The 21,896-nt window shown below is 37.1% G+C and overlaps 1 protein-coding gene and 1 pseudogene across 3 annotated transcripts in view; both read right to left on the bottom strand.

Annotated features, from left to right (window-relative positions):
- CORIN (corin, serine peptidase) overlaps positions 1-21,896 on the bottom strand; it is a 197,658-nt gene that overhangs the window by 49,331 nt on the left and 126,431 nt on the right. For all 3 annotated transcript variants that reach the window (XM_016161189.2, XM_016161190.2, XM_016161191.2), the window contains 5 exons: positions 20,094-20,207; positions 11,864-11,971; positions 10,541-10,651; positions 8,595-8,711; positions 5,725-5,832 (listed from right to left, as the gene is read on the bottom strand). In XM_016161189.2, coding sequence (XP_016016675.2) covers positions 5,725-5,832; positions 8,595-8,711; positions 10,541-10,651; positions 11,864-11,971; positions 20,094-20,207 — 558 coding nt within the window. The remainder of the gene's footprint in view (positions 1-5,724; positions 5,833-8,594; positions 8,712-10,540; positions 10,652-11,863; positions 11,972-20,093; positions 20,208-21,896) is intronic.
- LOC107519002 lies at positions 18,692-19,267 on the bottom strand (annotated as a pseudogene).

Below are 21,896 nucleotides of genomic sequence, written 5' to 3'. Positions count from 1 at the left end.
CCCATGTGCAGGTGCGTATGTGTGTGTGCATGTGCGCGCGCACGTGCGCACACACACACACACACACACACACACAATTTGGAGATTTTTGAGAAATGAAACTATATTTCTTGATCTCAAAGTCAGTACCTAGGATAGTGCCAGAATGAAGAAAGGAAAGGGGAGAGGGGAGGGGAGTGTCAGAACTATCCTAGGCACTTAAAATGTAAAAATAATAAAAAATAAAGTTTCTACCACAGATGTACTGCACAATCTTCACAGGAAGAAAGGCACACATTCTGATAGCTGTAGTAGTACGAACAGGCTAGGATAGTGTCTTTGGACAGACGCTAGGAGCCCAGAGGGGCAAGATAGAGCAAGAGGGACTTATGAAGACTTCCAAGGATAAGCTGGGTTTGGGCAGGTTTTGGGGAATGCAAGAGAAAGGCCCCTTGTTTCCTCATTGCCACTTTCCCAGACGTGAGAGTGAATTGAGCAAGTATCTTCAGAGAACAGCCTGGGCTGCCTGAAGACTCCAGGCCTTATTAAGAGTTATTATTCAAATTAAATTTAATTATTTATCTAAGAAATGGTATGCATGAAAATAGATTAGCAGTAAGAATTGGTGTGAAATATTAAAACAGTTCCAGGACTACTCCTCCATTTAAAGAATCTGAGGGCTTCACAGAGATTATGTGGATAAGGAGGGTTGATGGCTGATGTAAAGTCTTATGGACAAAGTGTAACAAGACTCTTGGTTTACTGGGGAAGACGTAACACTATAAAGTTGGTACAATCTTGAGGGTGAGTACAAGGTGAGTATAGGATGGAGGGAAGAGAAAGAAACAGAGGAGGTGTGGGGTTGGTTGAGTTTACTATATCCTTTAATTTGTGAAAGAGGAACGTTTACGTATTTTGACTTCGGATTACTTTAAAAATGCATATGCCTCTTAACAATAAAAACATTACAAAGATGCGTAAAGAAAAAGTTCTTCATATTCCCACTTCCTGTTCTCTCACTTTCTTTTAAAGTCAACGGATGAGTTTGAATCCTCTGATGCCTTTCACTGCTCATCTTTATTCCTATGAGCATTTACATGCATAGACAGAGATGTATGTTTGTCTCTGTGAAAGCAGAATTATACTGTTATTACTCAACTTTTTGTGCTTAATTATCATGACCATTTTTCAAGTCAGTAAATGCAGTTTAATTGTATATTTCTCCTAATTTTAAAAATATACTTATAATTATATAAAAATGAGATTATTTACATGGATTTTTGATGCAGTCTTTTTTTTTATTGCATATGACTTTCCTTTATCTCTCTTCCTCTATCACCCTACCAAGTTTTACTTTTTATTGGTGTATTTCATTTAGTTGATAAACAAAAATAACACATAGATAATTTTTCTCTCTTTGACATGTGGAGAACTTATTGCTTTCGATTTGAAATAAGACATAACTTTTAAGTGTTTCAGAGCTAAGAGAGATGAAAGAATCAAGTTATAATGTTATTCGGGAGATCTTCACTGAATGTGATATGGTTGATTGAATCTTGTGTTTTATTCATTCCTAAGGCATTTTTCATAAAGTGCTAAGTAAGAGAAACTCTCATAATATCTGACAACCTCAAGTTCTATGATTTATAATATCAATAAACTTTTTGAGACTCACCCACTAGCCTGGTTTACAATAGCCACTAGAGGGCGATCATATCACAAACATGTGAGAACGTTCAAATGTCACAGTAGTGTTATCAATAGGAGTTTGACACAGTGCTTAGCATAATATGCTGAACCTAGATGAGATTTAATAATATCTGTTTAAAAAACAATGATCCTGGTGGAGTCTTAATGATATCTCACCTTCCAAAGTTTGAAACGAGATTTGTTAAAACTCAACCTAAAGACAGGATTGTTAACTAATTTGTTAGCTAAATGATCTTACATCCTTGTCATTACTCTGAAGCTAATGGAAATCAGGTATTAAATGATGGTCATTTACATGAAAAATGTCACTTTTCAATGTCCATTGGCAAATATAATATTCTAAGATTTATCCTTGCCTCAAGCTCTAAATCTATCATTTTTATTGAGTTATAATTCACATATAACACATTAGTTGTGAGTGTTTAACCTAATGATTCAATATATGTACATTACTATTTTTAATAGTTTAGTGGGTTATTATAAGGTGACTACCCTTGTAACTTCCACCCAGGTTGAGACACTGACATTTGCCAGGCATTCAGGATGCTCCTGCATATACTGTCTTACATCAGCCTTCTCCTCTCCCCGCAAAAGTAACTGCTAAGTTTCAAAGTTATCACTTCAGTGCTCTTCTTTATAGTTTTATTAACTAAATGTGCAGCACCTTCAGCTCACTATATTTCAGGCTTGCTCATTTAAAAAATTTTTTTTGTCTTTTAAGTCTCTTATAATATCGGGGTTCCCTTTCCATCCCTTTATTTTTCCTTTGCAGCTGAACTGTTGAAGAACCCAAGGATTTCATCTGTAGAGGATGCTGGATTTTTCTGCTTGCACACTCTTGGTGAGGTGAGCACGTTCCCCCATCCTCTCTATTTCCTGAGTATCAGCAGCTGAATCCAGACCTAGAGGGTTGATCAGGTCTCACCCACTGGCAGGATAGAGATGCTGTGGTGTTCTCTCATCAGAAGGCACATTGTGTTTCTCTCCTTTTGTGATGCCTGCAGCTATAGATGGCTCAGTGCTTTGACCCATTCATCCATTGTGTTGCCAAATAACAATATTCTAACTAAATACTTTATTTTTCACTTACTAATTGAGAATGCTCTTACAAAGAGATCATTATACTCATCTATTACTTGCTCCCAAGGACTGAAGTCATCACCCATTATGGTACCTGGTGTTTTTAGCAGACCCGATACTATTTGTTCCCTCTAACTAGAGACTGAAAAAAACGGACAGGAAATTTCTAAACCATTGCAAATTATTTGAAGAGCAAAGTTGCTCATTTCTTCCTGGATCTTGGAGGCAAAAAAAAAAAAAATGCATGAGTAAACACATAGAACTAAAGGTTGAGGAACACCAGGGGAAACTTGTGGGAGTCCTTGAAGCTTGACAATCATACCTGGCTTCAAACAGCCGTGGCAATCAAGGGCGCACACAGATGGGGAGCTACTCTTTCCACCAGGTTCCCCAGCTTTATAGATTGCATATTATAAAGCAGAAGCGATGGATTAGTACCTCCATAGCAAAGGGGAAGATATATCTGTTGTTTGCTTCCCAGCAGGGTGCAAAGATGTTAAAAAATTCTTGACTATGAGTAGATGTGGTGATACTGTGATACTTCAAGATTATAAATACACAATATTATCAGAGATGTGGTTTTAAGGCATTTTTTAAATTGTAGGCATGTCTGAGAATCTGAGATAAGCCATGAACCTTTTCCATTGAAAAATGGAATACTGTGGAGACTTTTTTACATCCAATTCCAGGGATGTCACATATCGTTGCAAGCTGGTCATGAACAGGCCACTAAAGTAATAATTCTCAATCTTGGATACACATTGGAGTTACCTGGGACCATTAGAAAGGTATGTAATATTTTATGGGATGACTAGAACCAGTAACTTCAAGGACTAGAATCCCAACTCCAGTGACATGCTGACTCTAACAGACAGAATATCCATGTTCTCCAAATTCATATTCTCCACTGTCAGGGGGCCAAAGAAAGTTGTGCCTCAGAATCTAAGTAATAATCGTCTCTCTAGTGGTAAAGATCTTTAAATAATTAATCAAATTTTCAAATACATGAAGATTTTTCTAAGAGGAGATGCTACCTACCCACCTTTACAGAAAACACACCTGTCATCCTAAAGCTCTTTGAAAAAGAAGGAATAACATCTTTACTCTCAACTAGAAGTTAGGCATCTACACTGCTTTTAATAACACAGGAGTGGGGACCAGTGACTAGTCCAGTGCCTGTCATTCAGAAGAAGGGATGTCAGTGCTGAAAATATATGACGAGAACCTGGCAAGAACATCTATGGTGAATGAGGAAGCTGATAAGACAATGAGGCACTAGGGAAATGAGTATATTTGAAGAATATAAAGAGAAAACCAAAGTAGTATATATGAATGGGAAGACGGTAGTAGCGGTATGTCCTCCTACATTAAAAAGCTGTCTGTCTGCAGGGAGATTGGAAACACATCTCCCTTCTTCACCGTGAAAGTGCTCGGTGCCCACCCCAGTGCCTAGGACATCGTACACATGCTATAAATGTTGGTCGAATGTATGAACCAGAGTTATCTAGTGCCTTTCCTATAACTTCTTTTTCGAAAGATAACATTCAGGTTTTTTTATAATTTTGAAATATTTTAAATATGGAAAAGTAGGATAACAAACATCCAGTTACTCTCCACCCAAATTTGACATGCGTTATCAATGCTCTTTTGACTTTTTTGAATAGTAAGTGACATTTCATGTCAGACAACCCCCATTACTCATTTCAAGTTCCAGGTAAAGAAATAACTCTAAAGAAGTTACAGAGCAGGTTGAGAGATAAAGAAAATGAAACAATATGCATTTATTTAAATATACATTTAATTATTTCAGAGTGAATAAAATGGCAGTGGCTCTTACTGGTCGAACTAATATCTATCTGAACTATTTTCTCATATGATGAGTGGAGGAAGGCTGGGTATTGTGCTTTCAGTCAAACAGTCATTAAGTGCTCATGAAAATAAAAAGTCCTGTCAGTCTGTGTTTTTAATTGGCTGCTTCCCTCCAATTCCTTCCCAGTACACAGGTTTCATCCCTTGAGGCTCCCTAGTGGTTATGGGGATAGTCCCTATGAGCTCTACATCAACCCAAAAAGGCCACTGAGTAAAACCAGGACCCCAAAACTTTAGCAAACCCAAGGATCCAAACCCATCAGCCTTTCGACTCCCTGGCTTCCAGTCTTGCTGAACAAAAGCTGAAGGACCTGCTTTCAAATATCAAGCCCCAAGCTGAAGGCGAGGCCAAATTTCATTACAAAGAGTGAAAACAGTGACTGGAATATGAAAGCAGGGCCCAGAAGCAAAAAAATATATATATAAAACTAGAAAAGCCTTTGGGGCTTTTCTGATTCATTATCAATTTCCCATGAGAATCTACATAGCCCTCTACTATGCCTGCCCATTCCATCTTCCCCTAATAACTCCTCCTCCTGAAAGCCACTTATAGAGAGCCCCTCTTTCACACCATTTGGAGCTGTTATGTTTCCATGGAAACACATTAACATAATGGCTGTAAGATCATTTTAGGTCAGCAAAGCTCCTGGAAAGGTGAAAATAAATTTTATTTAAAAAACAGCCAGAGTTGTATGTGGCTATTTAGATGAACTTCATGTTTGCTTCTTGGATAAAGTTTCCATTTTTGAAACTGCTTTAAAAAGGAAGAAAGATAGCATCTGCCTGCAGATGGAGCCAAGAAAATAATATATAGGAGCTGATGTTGAGTTGAAAGTAATGGTAATGATATTAAGCGATGTGGATTTATAGTCCATTCATAATGACACATTTGTTTCTGATTTCAGTTAATTAAGAACATTTTGTTTCTTTTCTGCTACCACATGCAACCTTTAAAACAGAAAAAGAAAATAGATATAGATATTTTTGGAGAGATTCCAGATTTCATCATTTTAAAGTTAATGCAAAAGAAAAAGGCTGAATGTACATCCTGACACAAGGATTGCATTTGTCAGCTGCTGTACTTACTACAGTTATTCAGATTGTTGTTGGTGTCACAAAGAGAGCTACCATCACATGAACCAAGGCAGGAATTGTAGAGGCATCTTTGATCACCTTCTTGACATGGAGTCTGACCTACAGAAGGGGGGAAAGCACATTCGTTTTCATCGCCATGTAAATTCCTTACACTAGGATCTAAAGGATCAAGAACGTGTGGTGTAGCTGAGGAATGACACAAGTTAATTTCTTTCCAATTTCTCTGAAAATGTTGAACACATGTTAAATAGGTGCTTTATGGATTCATTTTCCTGACAATGAAATACAACACAGTTATTCCAAAAGGATTCTGTAAGAATGAAGAAATGAGTCAACCTATCCTAAAACAAAACAAAACAAAGCTAAAACTAAAACTAATACTAAAAACGAGGTATTGCTGCTTTTATTGGAAAAAGTGTTTTATATTTGGATGGGTGCATATACTTGATTACAAAATAAAATTTAAGTAATTTGAGGGTGGACCAATATAAAGATCCTGAAATTTTGAATGTAAATGGTATTATTTTAAAAACTTTCCAACTCTAGTCTTCTCTCTAAAAGAAAATGTTTTCCCTAATAAGAAGTAGGTCATCAACACCGACACAATAAAGACACTTTATCGTGGCGCAGCTGTTATCCGCATTTTCTGTATGTCTTTGGAAAGTATGATTGGCCTGGCTATGATGACCTGAGAATTAGGTTTCTTGTTTCCAATGAATGACAACAGTAATGTCAGCCTAATTGCTTTTCCTTAAGGTATGTAGAGAGGAAACTCCCTTTCCCATTGATTTCCTGGTCATTTGTAGATTAAATGGATAAGGTCGTAAATTACCGGGCCTTTCTATTTCTAGCTCTCTTCCATTACACTCAATTAATTTTAGACCTGTCATCTACCTGTAAGGCATTTTTACATATAAATGATAGTATGTGTATACACACCATCATTCTTACCTATAATTCCAAGACAATGTTTATTATACTGGACTCTTGTTTCCAATATGCAATATTTCCAATGTGCAATATACCATAGTCTTGCAGAGAAGAGATGGCATTGTTTCTTTTATTTCTTTTCTTTTTTTTTTTTTTAGTCAGCAGAGTTAAATCTTTTTTGCAAGGTAAGTCTGGCTAATTTCTATGAGTTTGGTCTCTTAAAGAAATTTTTTAAAGACAACACACAGTCATTATTTTAGTACATATAAAGTGCCTCCTATGTGACAAGCTAGGTACTGAGCATTAAATGAAAAAAAGGATGCTAGTTTATGCTCTAATTAGGGATATCATTATGAACAGAAATTTACAATGCTGTGTGGTCTTTGCTTCACTGGAAGTACATATAAGGAGCAATAGAAACAAAGTAGGGCAGGAAGGGGAGAGCTTCTCAAAGGAGTTTTTTAGGCACATGGCCTAAGTTGAGATGAGAAGGAAGGATGTGCTTCCCAGGCAGACAGCAGAACATGCAAGAGCCTGGGGTGGGAAAGCGAAAAGGTTGGAGTCACCGGAGCTTAGGGGAGACTAGACAGAAAGGCAGAGAGCAGAAGCTGAGGGTTGTAAAGTCCTCAACTTTCAACAGGGCCCAGAGCCCTAAAAGAAGGGGTCTGCTTTCCTCCTCAGCCCTGCTGAGTAGAACCAGCCTGCAATCACTCACTCGCTGACAGTCGTTCTGCAGCAGCACGCTCCTCTTTATTCTCACCTCTCTAAGTACAATGGCCTCCTTCCAGTACCCGGAACATACCTTGCTCCTCCCCTCCTTGGCACCTTTGGCCAAATGGTTCCCTGTATCTGAAAGGCTTTCTCCAGTCCTGCTCTCCTTTGTTAATTCCATTCATTCTTCAGATCTTAGCTCCAGTATCTCTTCTTACGGGAAGGGTCCCTGAGGTTCTTTGCCAGGGCATGCATACCACATATGGTCTCCCAGCACCCCCACTTTTCCCCATGGCCTATATCGCTTCAAGGTAAGACATGGACGTGCGTAATTATTTGTACCATGCCTATCTCCAGGTAATAATAGCAAACATTTATTGAGTTTTCACCGTATGTCAACTCTATGAAATAGTTATTATTCTGAGTTTACAAACACCAAAACTGAGACATACAGGCTTAAGTAACTGGCCTAAAGTTAACCAGATAGTGGGTAACAGAGCCGGAGCTTGAACCAGCCCCCTGGGCTGCAACAACCATATTCTTAATAACTGGACTATGAAGAAGGTAAGTGGCAAGGTCACTTATACACAAACATAATGATTTTTAAGTCTAGGAATGGTCTTACCAGCCCTGTACTGAGAGACACTTCTACACAAACTGGGCCTTAAAACAATCTGACAGAAAGGGTCACATTTTAAAAACCAATTTATTTGGCTTACTTTTTCTCTCTGAGTTTCACAAATGGATATCAGACTACACTTAAAGTGTATTTAAGTACGTTGCTTGGTAATGTGAGGCATAAGCCTCTTCTCTACACATAGTTATTTTAGGAAGCTGTTACATTTAATTTCGGAAGCCAATTTCTTCTCGTTGGAATCTAATCTAATGAAATCAAATAGTATACACTGAACTTTTCTCTTTATCATGGTGTTGCCTTCCCCCATCAAGCAGTTAACTGAATCCTCCCACGCCGTTTAAGTGTTTAACCTCTAATCTTCACGGTTAGGAGTGATTTTTCAGTATAAGTAGCTTGAGAATCGTATTTATGACAAGAGAGGGTTTTCTGTCTCACCAGTGCCGTGAGGACCACTGTGTTAGGCAACCCGGAATGATCTGTATGGGAGTCCTGTTTAAGCATTTGGCAACTTCCAACTTTTGCTTCGTTGCCAAGCAAAGGCCCACCAACCGGGAAACGTTTCAGGGCTGTAGCGCACACTCACTGCCACTGCAGCCCTCCTCGTCACTTCCGTCCTTACAGTCCTCATCTCCGTCGCACTGGAAGGAACCGGGGATGCACTGTCCATTTCCGCATTCCATCAGACCCTGGCTGTGGCAGGCTGGAACAAGCACAAATGATTTTCATGTCATTTATCAGCACTTCTTTCGGTCTGCAGATCACATGAATGGTTCTGGTTTATCTGGTATCACCAAGAAGTGAAGTATCCTGAATACCTGAATGCTCTGCATGAAGAAACGAATGTATCACTAATTTTTTAAATTCCAAGTGTTTTTGAAATGGAAAGTTTCCTTTCTAAAATTTCTCATGCCTTATTAAATAGCATTTACTGAAAATAAACATTTTTTTTTTTTATAACCTCAGGATGGGAGGTAGTAGTAATGATGGAGGTGGTGATAATACTAACATAAAAGGCACAATTTAGTAAAGGCTTACTATATGGTAATAACTGCTGAAAGTATTATGTATCTAATCTCATATCCTCATAACAAACTTGCAAAGTAGATAGTACAAACCTGGTTAAGAATAAAGAACCTGAAACTTAGAGAGTTGAGTGGTGTCTCAAAGTCACATGGCTATTAAAAAGTAGGGCCAGAACATGCAGGCACGTTTCTCTGACTCCTAGCCCCAGCATTTAATTCCATGCAACCTGACCTAATGAGCCAATGAAATGATACAAATGAAAGAACTTGCACAGTATCTAACACAAAATGAACACTTTATTTCAAACTTGCTATGACATCTGATGTTGGAAAGGGATGGTCTAGTGGCCTTTAACCTTCCAATTCCCAAAAATTGTCTAAATTCTATCCCTCCCACGCTTTAGAGCATCAGAAACCATGTATCATATGACCTCAGCCTTCAATGAATTACTGTTGAACATTGCAACTCCCTGTTCTTGGATCAAGGCTTAACACCAGAATCACTATACTTGAGCATCATGTCCTCACTTTCCCAAGATGATAGTCAAGATATAGTTTGCTCTGGTCGGCTGTGTTCCACTAAGCAAGGACTCAGGTGATACTCCGGTTCAAATTCAATTCAGGGAAGGAGAAAACTCGGCATTGCATTTGTTAATTTATATGACTTTTCTTAAGTCAAAATAAAAAACATACAAACTGCATTTCTATTTTTGCCTCAAATTATAGGCAAATTATATAATCAGTGTCTTACATATCAATTTTGTCTACTTTTATTGAATAGTGAAAGATGGAGTTAAAAGTTTAATTTATTCAAATGCATAAAATGTATCATATGAACTCTTTCAGGTTACTATTACTCTCTTTTAACACCTAGCTGCTTCTATTCAATCATTTTATTATTCCCTATTGAGTATAATGTAGTTTTTAGGGGACAAGATAATTAATAGCCACACTTGATTTTATTAGCTAGATAGTATAAGAGCTACCTGAAGACTGTTCACTCACTCAGAATATAATAGGCTATAAAGTTATAATTATTATCACACTCTTTGCTTAAGTCTATAAGCATTAAAAGATCTCTTGTCTGAAAATTCTTCCCATGTTCTCCCACAAACGGTGTCAGAGAACATGTTTGGAGGCTCTTGCCACGAAGGTAAACCACTCATATATTGTTCGCAAACAAAAAGTCCCCCAGCCTTTGTGAATGAAGAACATCCCCCTTGACAAAGTTACAGATGCAGAAAGGAGACTCGGGGAACAAGGAGAGAGAAAACAGACACCTGCTTGGCCAGACTGGCCAAATGAAGCTTGGAGTTCTAGTGAGAAACATGTGGAAATCAAATACACGACATCATTATTGTCCTCACACCACTCAATCATCTTTCTGGGTGAGGGTCAAAGCATAAAAATCTTTCCCTTTCAATGTTTTAGTGAACCTTGAGTATATTGGTTTAAACAGGCAAGAAATGGGAGGGGGGAGAAAAATAAAAATCCTCAGGGCACTCACAGCAGTTGACCTCGTCAGACTTATCCACACAGTCATGGTCACCGTCACACACCCACTCTATCTTAATGCAGCGCCCATCTCCGCAGCGATGCTCTTTTGTGAGATTGCAATCTGGACAAAAGGAAAAGTCCCTGAGGATGTAGAGAACCAGCATGACAAACACTTAGACCTGTCTGGCTCATGGTTCTAATTGAAGAGAGTCTGTTCCAATTGTTCCTACATCTTCAACAACTTTTCTATGATGGGTCTGGCACAATTCACCTCCCACCCAAGCGTGTGGCCCACTAACCACCATCACCATAACCTACCTGTTTTTCAGATGAAAAAAAAAAAACTGCCCAGCTTTCTCAAGACCCATAGTTTGTTCTTGTTGTTGTTTTTTGTTTTGTCTCATCACTGTTTTCTTTCCTTATGAAAAGTTGGTGACTTTTACACTGGCTCAAATAAACAGAACTCTCATTTTGGTTTCACAAGGTAGGTAGCTGATTCAACGTATTTGTGATAACTTTATCATGGTTTCTGACTTGCCACTCTGGAGCATTCCTCGATCATACTACTGATGCTTTCCCAACATTCCTTTTGATGTTCTCTAATGCTAAATACTATCTCACGTCATTTGTCCAGTGCCCCTCATCATCCCAACTTGTTCTTCTGTTCATATTACAAAGTTCCTATGCTACACAATGATATCTTACCTAAACATCCTAATGCTAATCTCAAAGTCAAAAAGGTAAATAAGCAAGAGGAATTTTGCTGGTTTAAATTCATGGGATGGCATTCAGAGTTGAACGGAACTCTTTATAAGGCAGGTTCATTCTTAAAAGATAAGATCAGCTTTTGTACATCAAATAAATGTGTCGCCTTAAACCTACACGTCGCTACTATGGAAGCCATCTCTGTATCACTTGGTGATAAAGGAGGGATTTTGGTTACATTTAATAAGAGGATCAAGATGCAGGTAGTATGTCTGTCTGCAAAGTTTTGCTCAAAGTGCTCAAAATCTAAACACGAGCAACCAGAAGAAGAAGGGAAGAAACAGAACATTTTCAGAGAGAAAATATTAACATATTGACAACCTGTACATACCTTTCACTCAAATTCTTTAGCATGTCCTTAGTATGACTGTTTATGTAAAAAGTATTACATTTACACATTAAACATGGTTAAGACTAGTAACTGAAAAAACTTACATTTTCTAAAAAGTGAGAAGCCAACCATTTAGTAATTTAACCTGCTAATTACATCAACAAACAAGCTATAAGTTCTAGATTATAAATTTCTGTGATTTTAAATGAAAACATTTAGGAAAACAATGCTACTTACTACAGTTTTGCTCATCACTCAGGTCCCCACAGTCATCATATCCATCACACACAAGGCTATAATTAAGACACTTGCCAGTGTGACAGTGAAATAGATTTTCACTACAATCTGCAAATGAGAGAAGCCACTTGTGTGTCATTAGAACAGAACAGGGCATTATAGTAACACTTTATTTAACAAAAGTATATCTATAGAGAGAAACTATAATGATAACCCGGTCCACGTCTATTGTTTTACAGGTGAAGAAACTGGTGTAGAGAGATGCAATGACTTGCTCAAGGTCACATAACAAGTTACTGCAGAACCAGTACTAGGACACACTGGCTCCCAAGCCAAAGTTTTTTATCACTTTGTAAGTCTTTATCTGACTTTTACTCTATGTCACCTGAAAGCTCCTTTATAGTCAAATATGAGAAAAGACATTCTTAATTTGTTATATTTCCTAATAAAGTTCATGTTCATAAAGAATCAATGATTTTAATAGATGGTGAGTAGTTATTTTCTAGAAATGTCTTCTTTATACTGAAAGTCTAGTATTGTCAATGATAAGCATAAATTTAACAGAGAGAAAAAAATATTTAGATTATAGAATCATTATTTACTTTCACACAAACATTATCAGTTAAGTCAATTGAGTGTTTAATATCATAACCCTTAAATAAGCAACTATTGTCCTAGGTTATGGTGGCAAGATAAGAATAAGTGATACAGAATCTCAGGGAGCTATGGTTTAATGTTGGAATAAACAACTTGCAAGGAAATTTTAAAAAGAAGATAAGTCTTGTGTTTGGGCAAACCAGGACTCTTATCCTGGTTCTGCCATCTACTAGCTATGGGAATTTGAGTGTGTTAGTTAAAATCTGAGTCTGTGAACTAACTGATCTATGAAATTAAGATGTGATCAGTTACTTAAAAGGTATAGGAAAATAACGTGTAAGATGTCCAGGCAATTTAATGGGAAAAGGATGCTCTTCGACAAGTGGTGATGGCACAATTAGATTTTAAATGTGCAAAACTGAACTCTGACTTTTACCTCCAAACATACACAAAAATTATCTCAAAATGGATATAGACAAGTATTAGAACCAAAATTATAAAGCTTCTAGAAGAAAAAAATAGGGGGAAAAATCTTTGTGACCTTGGGTTAGGCAAAGATTTTCCAAGTATGACAACAAAAGCACAAGTCATAAAAGAAAAAATTAATAAATAGACCTCACAAAGTTAAAAATACTTGTGCTTCTAAAAATGCTATTAAGAAAATAAGGCAAGGCATATACTGGAAAAAAATACTTGCAAATAATATATCTGATAAAAGACTTATATCCAGAGTATATATAGAACTCTTACATTCAATAATAATTTTGGAAACCCAATTACTCATAGGTAAAAGACTTAAAAAGAAAGTCTTCACAGAATGAATACCAACGGCTAATAAGTCCATGGAAAGGTGCTCAGTATAATTAGTCATTAAGGAAAACCATATTAAAACCACAGCAAGATGCTGTTATATACTCCCAAAATGGCTATAATAAAAAAGACAGAGAATACAAGTATTGGCAAAGATTTTGAGAAACTGGAACTCACACATTGCTGGTGGGGATATAAAATAATAACACCACCTTGGAAAGCAGTTTGGCAGTTTCTTATAAAGTTAACCATAACCTTACCACATGATTCATGAATTCCACTCTTAGAAATTTACTCAAGAGAAATGAGATATATATCTAAGTAGAGACTTGTATGTGAATGTTCACAGCAGCATTATTCACAGTAGCCAGAAACTACAAACAATCCAGACACCCAACTACTGGCAAACGGATAAGCAAAATGTAGTATACTTACATAATGGACTACTATTCGGCAGTTACAAGTATCAAACTACTGATGCATGTGACAACATTGATGAAACTCAGAAACATTGTGCTAAGTGAGAGAAACCAGATACGAAGATTACATAGTGGGTGACCCGCTTATGAAATTCTCTCATCAGGCAAACTTATAGAGACAGAGATCATAGCAGTGGTTAGCTAGAAAGGTAGAAGTGGTTATCTGGGAACTGATTGGAAAGACATGGGAGAGAAATTTGGGGGGAGATGAAAAGTACTAGAAGTAGATTGTGGTCATGGTTGCCCAACTCTATAAATTTATTAAAAGTCAGTGAGTAAATTTATAGTATCTAAATTATACCTCAATTAGATGTAAAAATGTTTAAAATTAATATATATGTAAAAAACCTCAATCGAATAGAAACTAGATTTCTTAACTGTATTATCTTTCCTCTTATTTAAAATGAATTAAGTGCAAAAATAGATTCTTAGATCTGGAGAGGGATCATGGAAGATGGGCAGAATTTCGGTAGTATGGATGGAATGAAAACTTCACCATGTTTCAGGCAGAGGGACGAGCAAGAACAAAGGAAAGAAGTGAGAAATAAGTCTTTTGAATTCCAGCTGATTATTGCTCTTCAGGCAGAAGCCTGTATTCAAGCAACTAGTCCTACTCTTCTAAAAAGAGGTTACTTAAAAACTTTTAGAATCACATCATTTTAAAACTGAAATGGGCCTTAGAGATCATCTGTTCAGCACCTTCATTAAGAGTGGCTGCAGTGTACACACACAAACACAATGCACACATATAGTCACACTTATGCACATGCAGAAATTTGTAAGTACTTTTAAAAATTTCCCCGAGGCTGTTTAATTTTCAAACAAGAATGACCATCATAAGGGAAAATATAAGAACTAAAAAGAGGTCCTAGTTTTCACCTCGACAGTACTATTTTTCCCTGTTCCGCAGAGGGCACTAACTCCCTGCCCTGCACCCTACTGCTGGCTGGGACTACTGCACACATGCGAGCTGAGTGGAGAAGAGTTACGATGACATTGGTGCTCTAGCCTGCTGAGCAGAGTTGGGGGATTTGTGTATCAAGATATATACATTTCCTTGGGAAGTTAAAAATGATCTATTTGATTTTTGTTTTGTTTCAGTGTACGTTAATCCTACAGGAAGTTTTGAAGCAGTATACTAGAATCGACAAAAATCAGAGTTCTCAACTTGACCATTAGTGCAAAAGTATTTGCATTTCCCCACATATGGATTAATTTTTCTTAAACTATACACTTTATTTATTTATTTATTTATTTATTTATTTATTTATGTGTTTATTTATTTACTGATTGATTGATTGATTGTAGGAATGGGGACTCAAACATGCCTTTGCCTTTCAGAATCTGATTAACCTGAGAACATAAAAACTTCCACATATTCACGTGTCCTCTGGGAGGTCACTCTAAGATCCCCACTAATTCATTCTAAGATACCTCATTGGAAATATTTTTAAATTAATGTTGCCATTCATTAAATGAGTTCAGAATGAAAATGACTCGCACATTAATGAAAATTCCTCATTATTCACACAGTTACAGATTTAACTTTCCACTATTATGGCTTATTTGGTTAGAAGCCATTCTCAGAGGTTAGAGACAAAATTAGCTGCATTTGAAAAACAACTTGTTACCTCCCTAAAGACTGTGTGACCAATAAACACACAAAACCTTAACCAGAGGCACTGCACAGCCAGAAATACACAGCAAATAGCAAAGATCACAGTGCCTCCTTTTATTGGAATAAATGTTTATTTGAACTGAAAAGAAATGTTGTCAGCACAATTTGGGGCCAACAAATCAAAAATTTCAAAAGCTACTTGCTGTGATTTTCTTGCTCAATACAAGCATAATTTTGCATGACCTAAGGTGAAGTTTTTCTAGGTCTTTTTTCTTCATCACACCTTGATATAAAATGTTACTTCTGAAGTATATGCATGTTAATATTTACTTCAGTTTGGCATCTCACACTATTAACTGCTGTTTCTTAAAATTATCACTAAATTAAGGGTGAACTCTAAGGAACAGAAAACCTTTTATCTAGGGTTTCACTTAATTTGCTCAGTCTCTACGAGTCTATAAACACAAATGTGTTGCCTCAATTCAAGATTCAAATATGAGCACTCAATTGCTACCCATAAATCCCTTCATTTTGAGATGGCCAGAGAGTTTCAATCCTTTGCCCATAGTTGCCCAGCTATTTAATAGCAGAGTTATGAAATGAAGCCAGGCTTCTTGCCTCCTTATGTTCTTTCAACTGCTGACTTCTAACCCTAAAGAAGTATTTCTCAAAAGCAGTACTGTTGACAGTTTGGCCAGTGTAATTTTTTGTTGTAGGAGGAACTAATCTGTGCACTGTAAGATGTTTAGCAGCATCCCTGGCCTCAAACCACTAATGCCAGTAGCACTGGCCCTGATCCCCACAGATCAAATACAACAATCAAATACGTCTCCATACATTGAAAAATGTCTCCCGGGAGGCAAAATTGTCCCAACTGAGAACCGCTCTGCCAGGGTATGCAAACATCACATCAGTCCAAGCATTGCTTTCAATCCCATCTTTTCCATCAGTTTTCTCCACATCGATCCCACTCCTAGTGACCCTGCTCTCTTCCCTGCTCATAGGACCTACCAATGACATCTCTCCTACTATACTTTTTTTAAAATACCACACTCAAAGATCTCTATGTTTATGTCATTTCCCTGATTAGACTAAAAGCCTCATAAAGAAAGAAATCATGTCTTAACAGTCTTTATATTTACTAAGTATTCAGAACGTGCTTCACACATAACAGAAACTCAAGAATATTAATAGTTCCATTGATGCAGCGTGAGCAGATTGCCACTAAACAGAAGTAAAAATCCCAGCTATCTGAAGTGTCTTCCTTCTTCCTTCCTTTAGTGTGGAATGAAATATTTTCTTTTTGTTATTTATTTTTTATTTGTTTTTTACACCTACAGCACCTGGTCTTCCTAGGTAGTCTCCCATCCAAGTACTAACCAGGCTCAATCCGGCTTAGCTTCTGAGATCGGATGAGATGAACTCATTCAGGGTGGCATGGCTGTAGACTTCTTTTTATTATTTTGATGAAAATATTTTGATGGAAGTATTTATTTGCCTCCCTGGAAACATAATTTTGGAAACCACCTAAATTAGCATCCCTGCATGTGGAGGGAGCTTCCTGGAAGCGCTGCTGTTCAGCCAGTCTTGATGGCAAGGAAAATCAGGGATGGGAAATTTGTCTGTACTAATGTCATAGGGCTAGGAACTTTTGAAAGAAAATTTCCTAATTTTCAAAAATTTTCACTATATCGCTAAAATTGTTCCAGGTAGTTGGAAGTCTGTTCCTTCTACCAATACTTAGGAAGAGACTAATAAGCACAACAAAATTAGTTGGGGGAGAAACTCAGGAAGGAGCCCCAGATACCCAGAGAGCCACTGTAATAGACAATTATTTCCCAAGTATAGTAGAGGATACAAAATAAACATTGTCTTGTCATATGGATGATTAGAACATAATCATTCATGAAATCTGAATTTTTGTGGATAAAGACAAGTCACAGTTCAAAGAAAATAGCATTAGATTTGGATCCATTCAAGGCTATATTCAAATCTAGCGCTTCACATTCCATTTCAGCAAACGCAGCACATTTGAAAGTGCAATGCTCCGTGCAATGGAGGGACATAATGAGGAAGCCGGTGCTGGCCCACCGCTTGGGCAGGGGCACGTGCAGAATTTGAGTGATGCCACAACATCGGCCATAACAAGAGATTCCACCACAATTTCCACAAATTGGACATAATTCTATTGAATTATTTTTAAATTTCCTAGTGAGGGTGCTTTGCACAATATTTTCTCTTAATGTAAATATACATCCTATAAAAATGTTTTCCATGTAAAGTCATCTGCCATAGGTTTTCCCAAAGAGAGAATTACAAATTACAAAAAAAAAAATCTTAGTGAAAAACATTTCTGAAAATATGGATGACATAACTAAAGTTCTATAGGATGCAAAATAGAAAATCTGTGAATGAACAAATAAATAAATATATAAATAAAGGTGAAGGTGTATATGAACAAATAATTTTGAGGAAATACCAAGTTAAGCAAAATTACTGTCTTTTTTAAACTGCAACATTTCTTAGAAACTTTGATATAAATATGCATTGAAACTATCTAAGAAGTAGCTCTGACAGTCAGCATTTCTCAAACTTATTTTTTCCTCAAGAATTTTTCAACACTAGGGTACTGTGAAACACCAGTTTGGGAAACACTGACCTGAACTATTACTATGATATACTGCCTTTCAAAAGTTATGACGAGTAAGCATTCTAACTCTTCAGATGGAAGAAAAGTTGGTCTACCTGGCAAACAGACCAGAGGAATCTCAAATGTCGTTAGCAATCATGAGCTCTTACAAAGCCTTGGCAACTTCTATGGGCAGTAAAACAGCTTTTCTCATAGTTACTATTGCTGGTCACGTAACTATTAAGAAACAATTAGAACACAATTGCATAAGGCGCTGTTTTGGATGCAGATCCTACAACATATTCTTGAGGCCAATTTTTCCTTTTTACCTATTGCATAAATACAAAACAACTTGAAATCTGAAGATATATTTGTTATGGACTGATGTTTGTGTCCTCGCAATGTTCATGTTGAAGCCCTAACCTCTGACATGACTGTATTTGAAGTCAGGGTCTGCAAATAGGTGATGTCAGTAGAAAGAAGTCATAAGGATGAGGCCCTAATCCAATAGGGCTAGTTCCCTTATGAGAGAGGATGAGACACCAGAGCAACACCCCTCCCCCAACCTCTCTCAGTATCTCTCTAGTCTGTCTTTCTTTCTTTCTTTCTTTCTTTCTTTCTTTCTTTCTTTCTTTCTTTCTTTCTTTCTTTCTTTCTTTTTTACTATGTAATTATATTTAATGTATAGGGTTTATAATTCAAGGGCCAGAGCTTGCTCCCAGACTCAAGTTAATAAATTCGGAATTGCTTTGTGAGGCTTCTTGTCTAATTTGGTTTCCGGGAAGACTTCATTCAAGTCCTCAGTGGTCATCAGATCAAATGGAATTGTGTCCTTTATCTTCTGCAGCTCATATTGCTCAATCCTGGTCTTAGAGAGAGATAAAAATTCGGTACAACTTTTCACATTTTCTTTTTCAGCATCCGCCAAACACTATATTTATCCTCTGGCACAGGAGACTTTAGGGCATTAAACTTTTTCTCAAAGTCATCTACTAAGCCAGCCTTCACTACACTGGCCTGATATTAAGCTCCGTAGATAGCAAGTGGATTCTCAGGTAGAGTAGCCAACCTGGAGGTGAGTGTCTCATTCCAGGATTTCGGGGAGCTGGCAATAGCCTTCCAGTTTGGGAAGATGATATTCCCAGCAGCTGCCCAGTCAATGGCTTTTAGAGCAAGTTTTCTCCCAGCCATCCTGAGATCCTTTACCGACCCCAGAGGCTCACAGTCTACAGAAGCAAAAGAAAAAATCTATTCTCTCTTTCCCCCTCCCTTACTTGAACTCCCTCTCTCTCCATTTTCCCTTTTCTCTTGCTGACTCTCCCTCTCTTTCTCTAAATAGGTCATGTGAGCACACAGGAAGAGAACCGCTGCCTACAAGCCAGGAAGAAAATTCTCACCAGAAACTGAAAACTGTTGGACCTTGATCTTGGACTTTCCCGCCTCCAGAACTGTGAAAAATAAATTTCTGCTCCCTAAGTCAAAAAGTCTGTTCAAGCAGGCTAATACGATGGTGCACAAACCACCAACCAATTCAGTTGAAATAACTAATCAAATCACTGGTAAGTAAGCTGAAGGTGTTTAAGACTGAATCCGCCAATCCATGGATTTAAAACAATTGACTATCTTCAGATTTAGAGGAACTGTAAACAAACAACAGGCTTCGCATCTGCTGTGTCATAAAAGTTAAGAATCATGAGGACGAAAATTTTTCCTATTAAAAATGTCCTTTTCGAGAAAGTTGACCTTTATACTCATAAAGCTTTAAAAATAAAAGCAAAATTCCTCACCCAAACGAAATAAATAAAAAGCCACCTTTCAATTTTAGGATATTTTAGGTAAAAACACTTCAGTCTCTGATCTGTTTCAATGCAGCATCTAGCTGTTGAGCTACAGAAATCACGCCTTTGAAAGGTGTGCAAACACTCTTCTGTCACACAGGGAGAAGATAAACGTGTTTGCTCACTTTAGCAAGGCAAACTAAGAGTAGTCTACACAAGTGCAGATGGTTGTCAGGACTCGGCCATGGAATGAATGGCTGTGGTTTCTGGCCCTGAGCAGAGCCCCACCCGCCCCGGCCCCCAACAGCCCGTCACCCACTGCAGTGAGCCTCATCGCTCCAGTCGTCGCAGTCGTTGTAGCCGTTACACAGCAGTGTCCTGGGGATGCAGGTTCCACTGCCACAAAGGAAGCTCTCACCCCCTCCACAGAGCGCTGGAAAGAGGGAGGCAGAAAAACAATGTCAGAATAAGGATTTGGGGGTTTTGTTTTTCCTTTTAAAATTAGGATGAATAAAGAACAGAAAGAAAAACTTTTCTTGTCATTCAACAGATTTGTTTCTGAATTCCTTGTTTTATTGTGACCAGTTTTTCTTTGGCCCTCATGAACCTTAATTGTGAAATTAGTTGGGAATAATACAAAGACTGTTTACATGACGAAAGCACAAGAAAATTCACCAGTGGGCTTGCAGAGAGACGGGCACCCATTCTCAGAGTACCAGAGGGTACCTTCATCAGTTTTACAGCTGCCGTGGGGAAAATACCAAATAAGAGTATTTTTCTTAATAGCTGAAAATTACTTCAAAGTGAAGTGCTATTTATTGAACAAACACTAAAACAAAAAACAAAACAAACGAAAAAACTTACCTTTTAAAATGCTACTCAATGTTGCACAGAGAAAGTTATAGTAAAAATAGTCAATTGAAGTGTGTTCTACATAGGCATAGAGACTCTATGCCCCTGTATTTGAAATATATTTACTTGCTTTCATAAAAATGCCAGTTAAAAATATCAAAGTCTATTTTTGCATAGAGGTTACAAAACAATATTAGTTAATAATATTTAATTATTCTGTCTAAAATGGTTGCATTTTGGTATTTGTTTTTAGTATAACGGTGCTCATTTTGTTCTCAAAATTCAACAAATAATGAATTGTTTCAAAATTACTGTAAACAATAGATGAAAGATAAAAAGGTAGAAAGATATTTTCAAAAGAATATTATAGAAAATACCTAATGTCTTCAGACAAAGTTAAAGATAATTTAAGTAGAAAAACACCATATAGTTCTAAAAAGTATATAATAGGATTTGGCCTAGAAAGAAGTATATCAAAGGTTACTGTGGTTATCCCTGGTATTAAAATTGAAAGTAAATTTTATCTTCATTGTAGTTTTACTCTATATTTTACAAATGTTTTTATAATGACTGTGTCTTACTTTATGAATCAGAAAAAAAAAAAAAAAAAGAAACACTAGCTTCTTTCTTCATGAGTTCCCTATTCAGAGTAACAATAAACACAACCCTTAAAAACTATTCTCCGTGCCTTTTGTCTCCCTCTCTCCACAAAAGCTAGTGTGGTCAGTTGCCTTTTCACTATCACCATTCCCTAAATCATGTATTCCTTGTTGAGATAAATCTTGTTGACAAACTAAAAGGAACCAGGAAATATGTAACATTTTAACTCAGAAATTGAAATACAGAAAAGTACAGACTGAATGTTCCAGGCTGAGAATCCCAAGTCTATCACAACTCCCAGGTTCCTGGGCCCCAGCAGAGAGGCTGGCACTCAGAATGTTCTTAATATTTGATGGGAACAAGTCACGTATTGACGCGAAGCAAAGGGAAAAAATTGAATTAACGGATTATTTTCCAATGCTATCAAAGAAATCAGAGTTTTGATTTGTTGACCATTAAGTACTAGTTAATTTGATAAGTTTCTTATGATGCTACTTCCTGTGTAATCTGAACATTATTAACAACAAAATTCTGGTTTTCCACTATATCTCACAATTTCCATATCAATACAAATTACATCTATGGACTTTAACAGCCAAAATATGAAACATGTTTACATTTTGTATAGTCTTAGAAGATTCAGCACAGGATTTCATTCCTACAGCAACAG

Source organism: Rousettus aegyptiacus, unplaced genomic scaffold, assembly GCF_014176215.1.
Source record: "Rousettus aegyptiacus isolate mRouAeg1 unplaced genomic scaffold, mRouAeg1.p scaffold_m13_p_10, whole genome shotgun sequence".
NCBI classification, from domain to species: domain Eukaryota; kingdom Metazoa; phylum Chordata; class Mammalia; order Chiroptera; family Pteropodidae; genus Rousettus; species Rousettus aegyptiacus.
The sequence above is the reverse complement of the archived record's forward strand: the minus strand, read 5'-3'. Positions and strand labels throughout refer to the sequence as shown.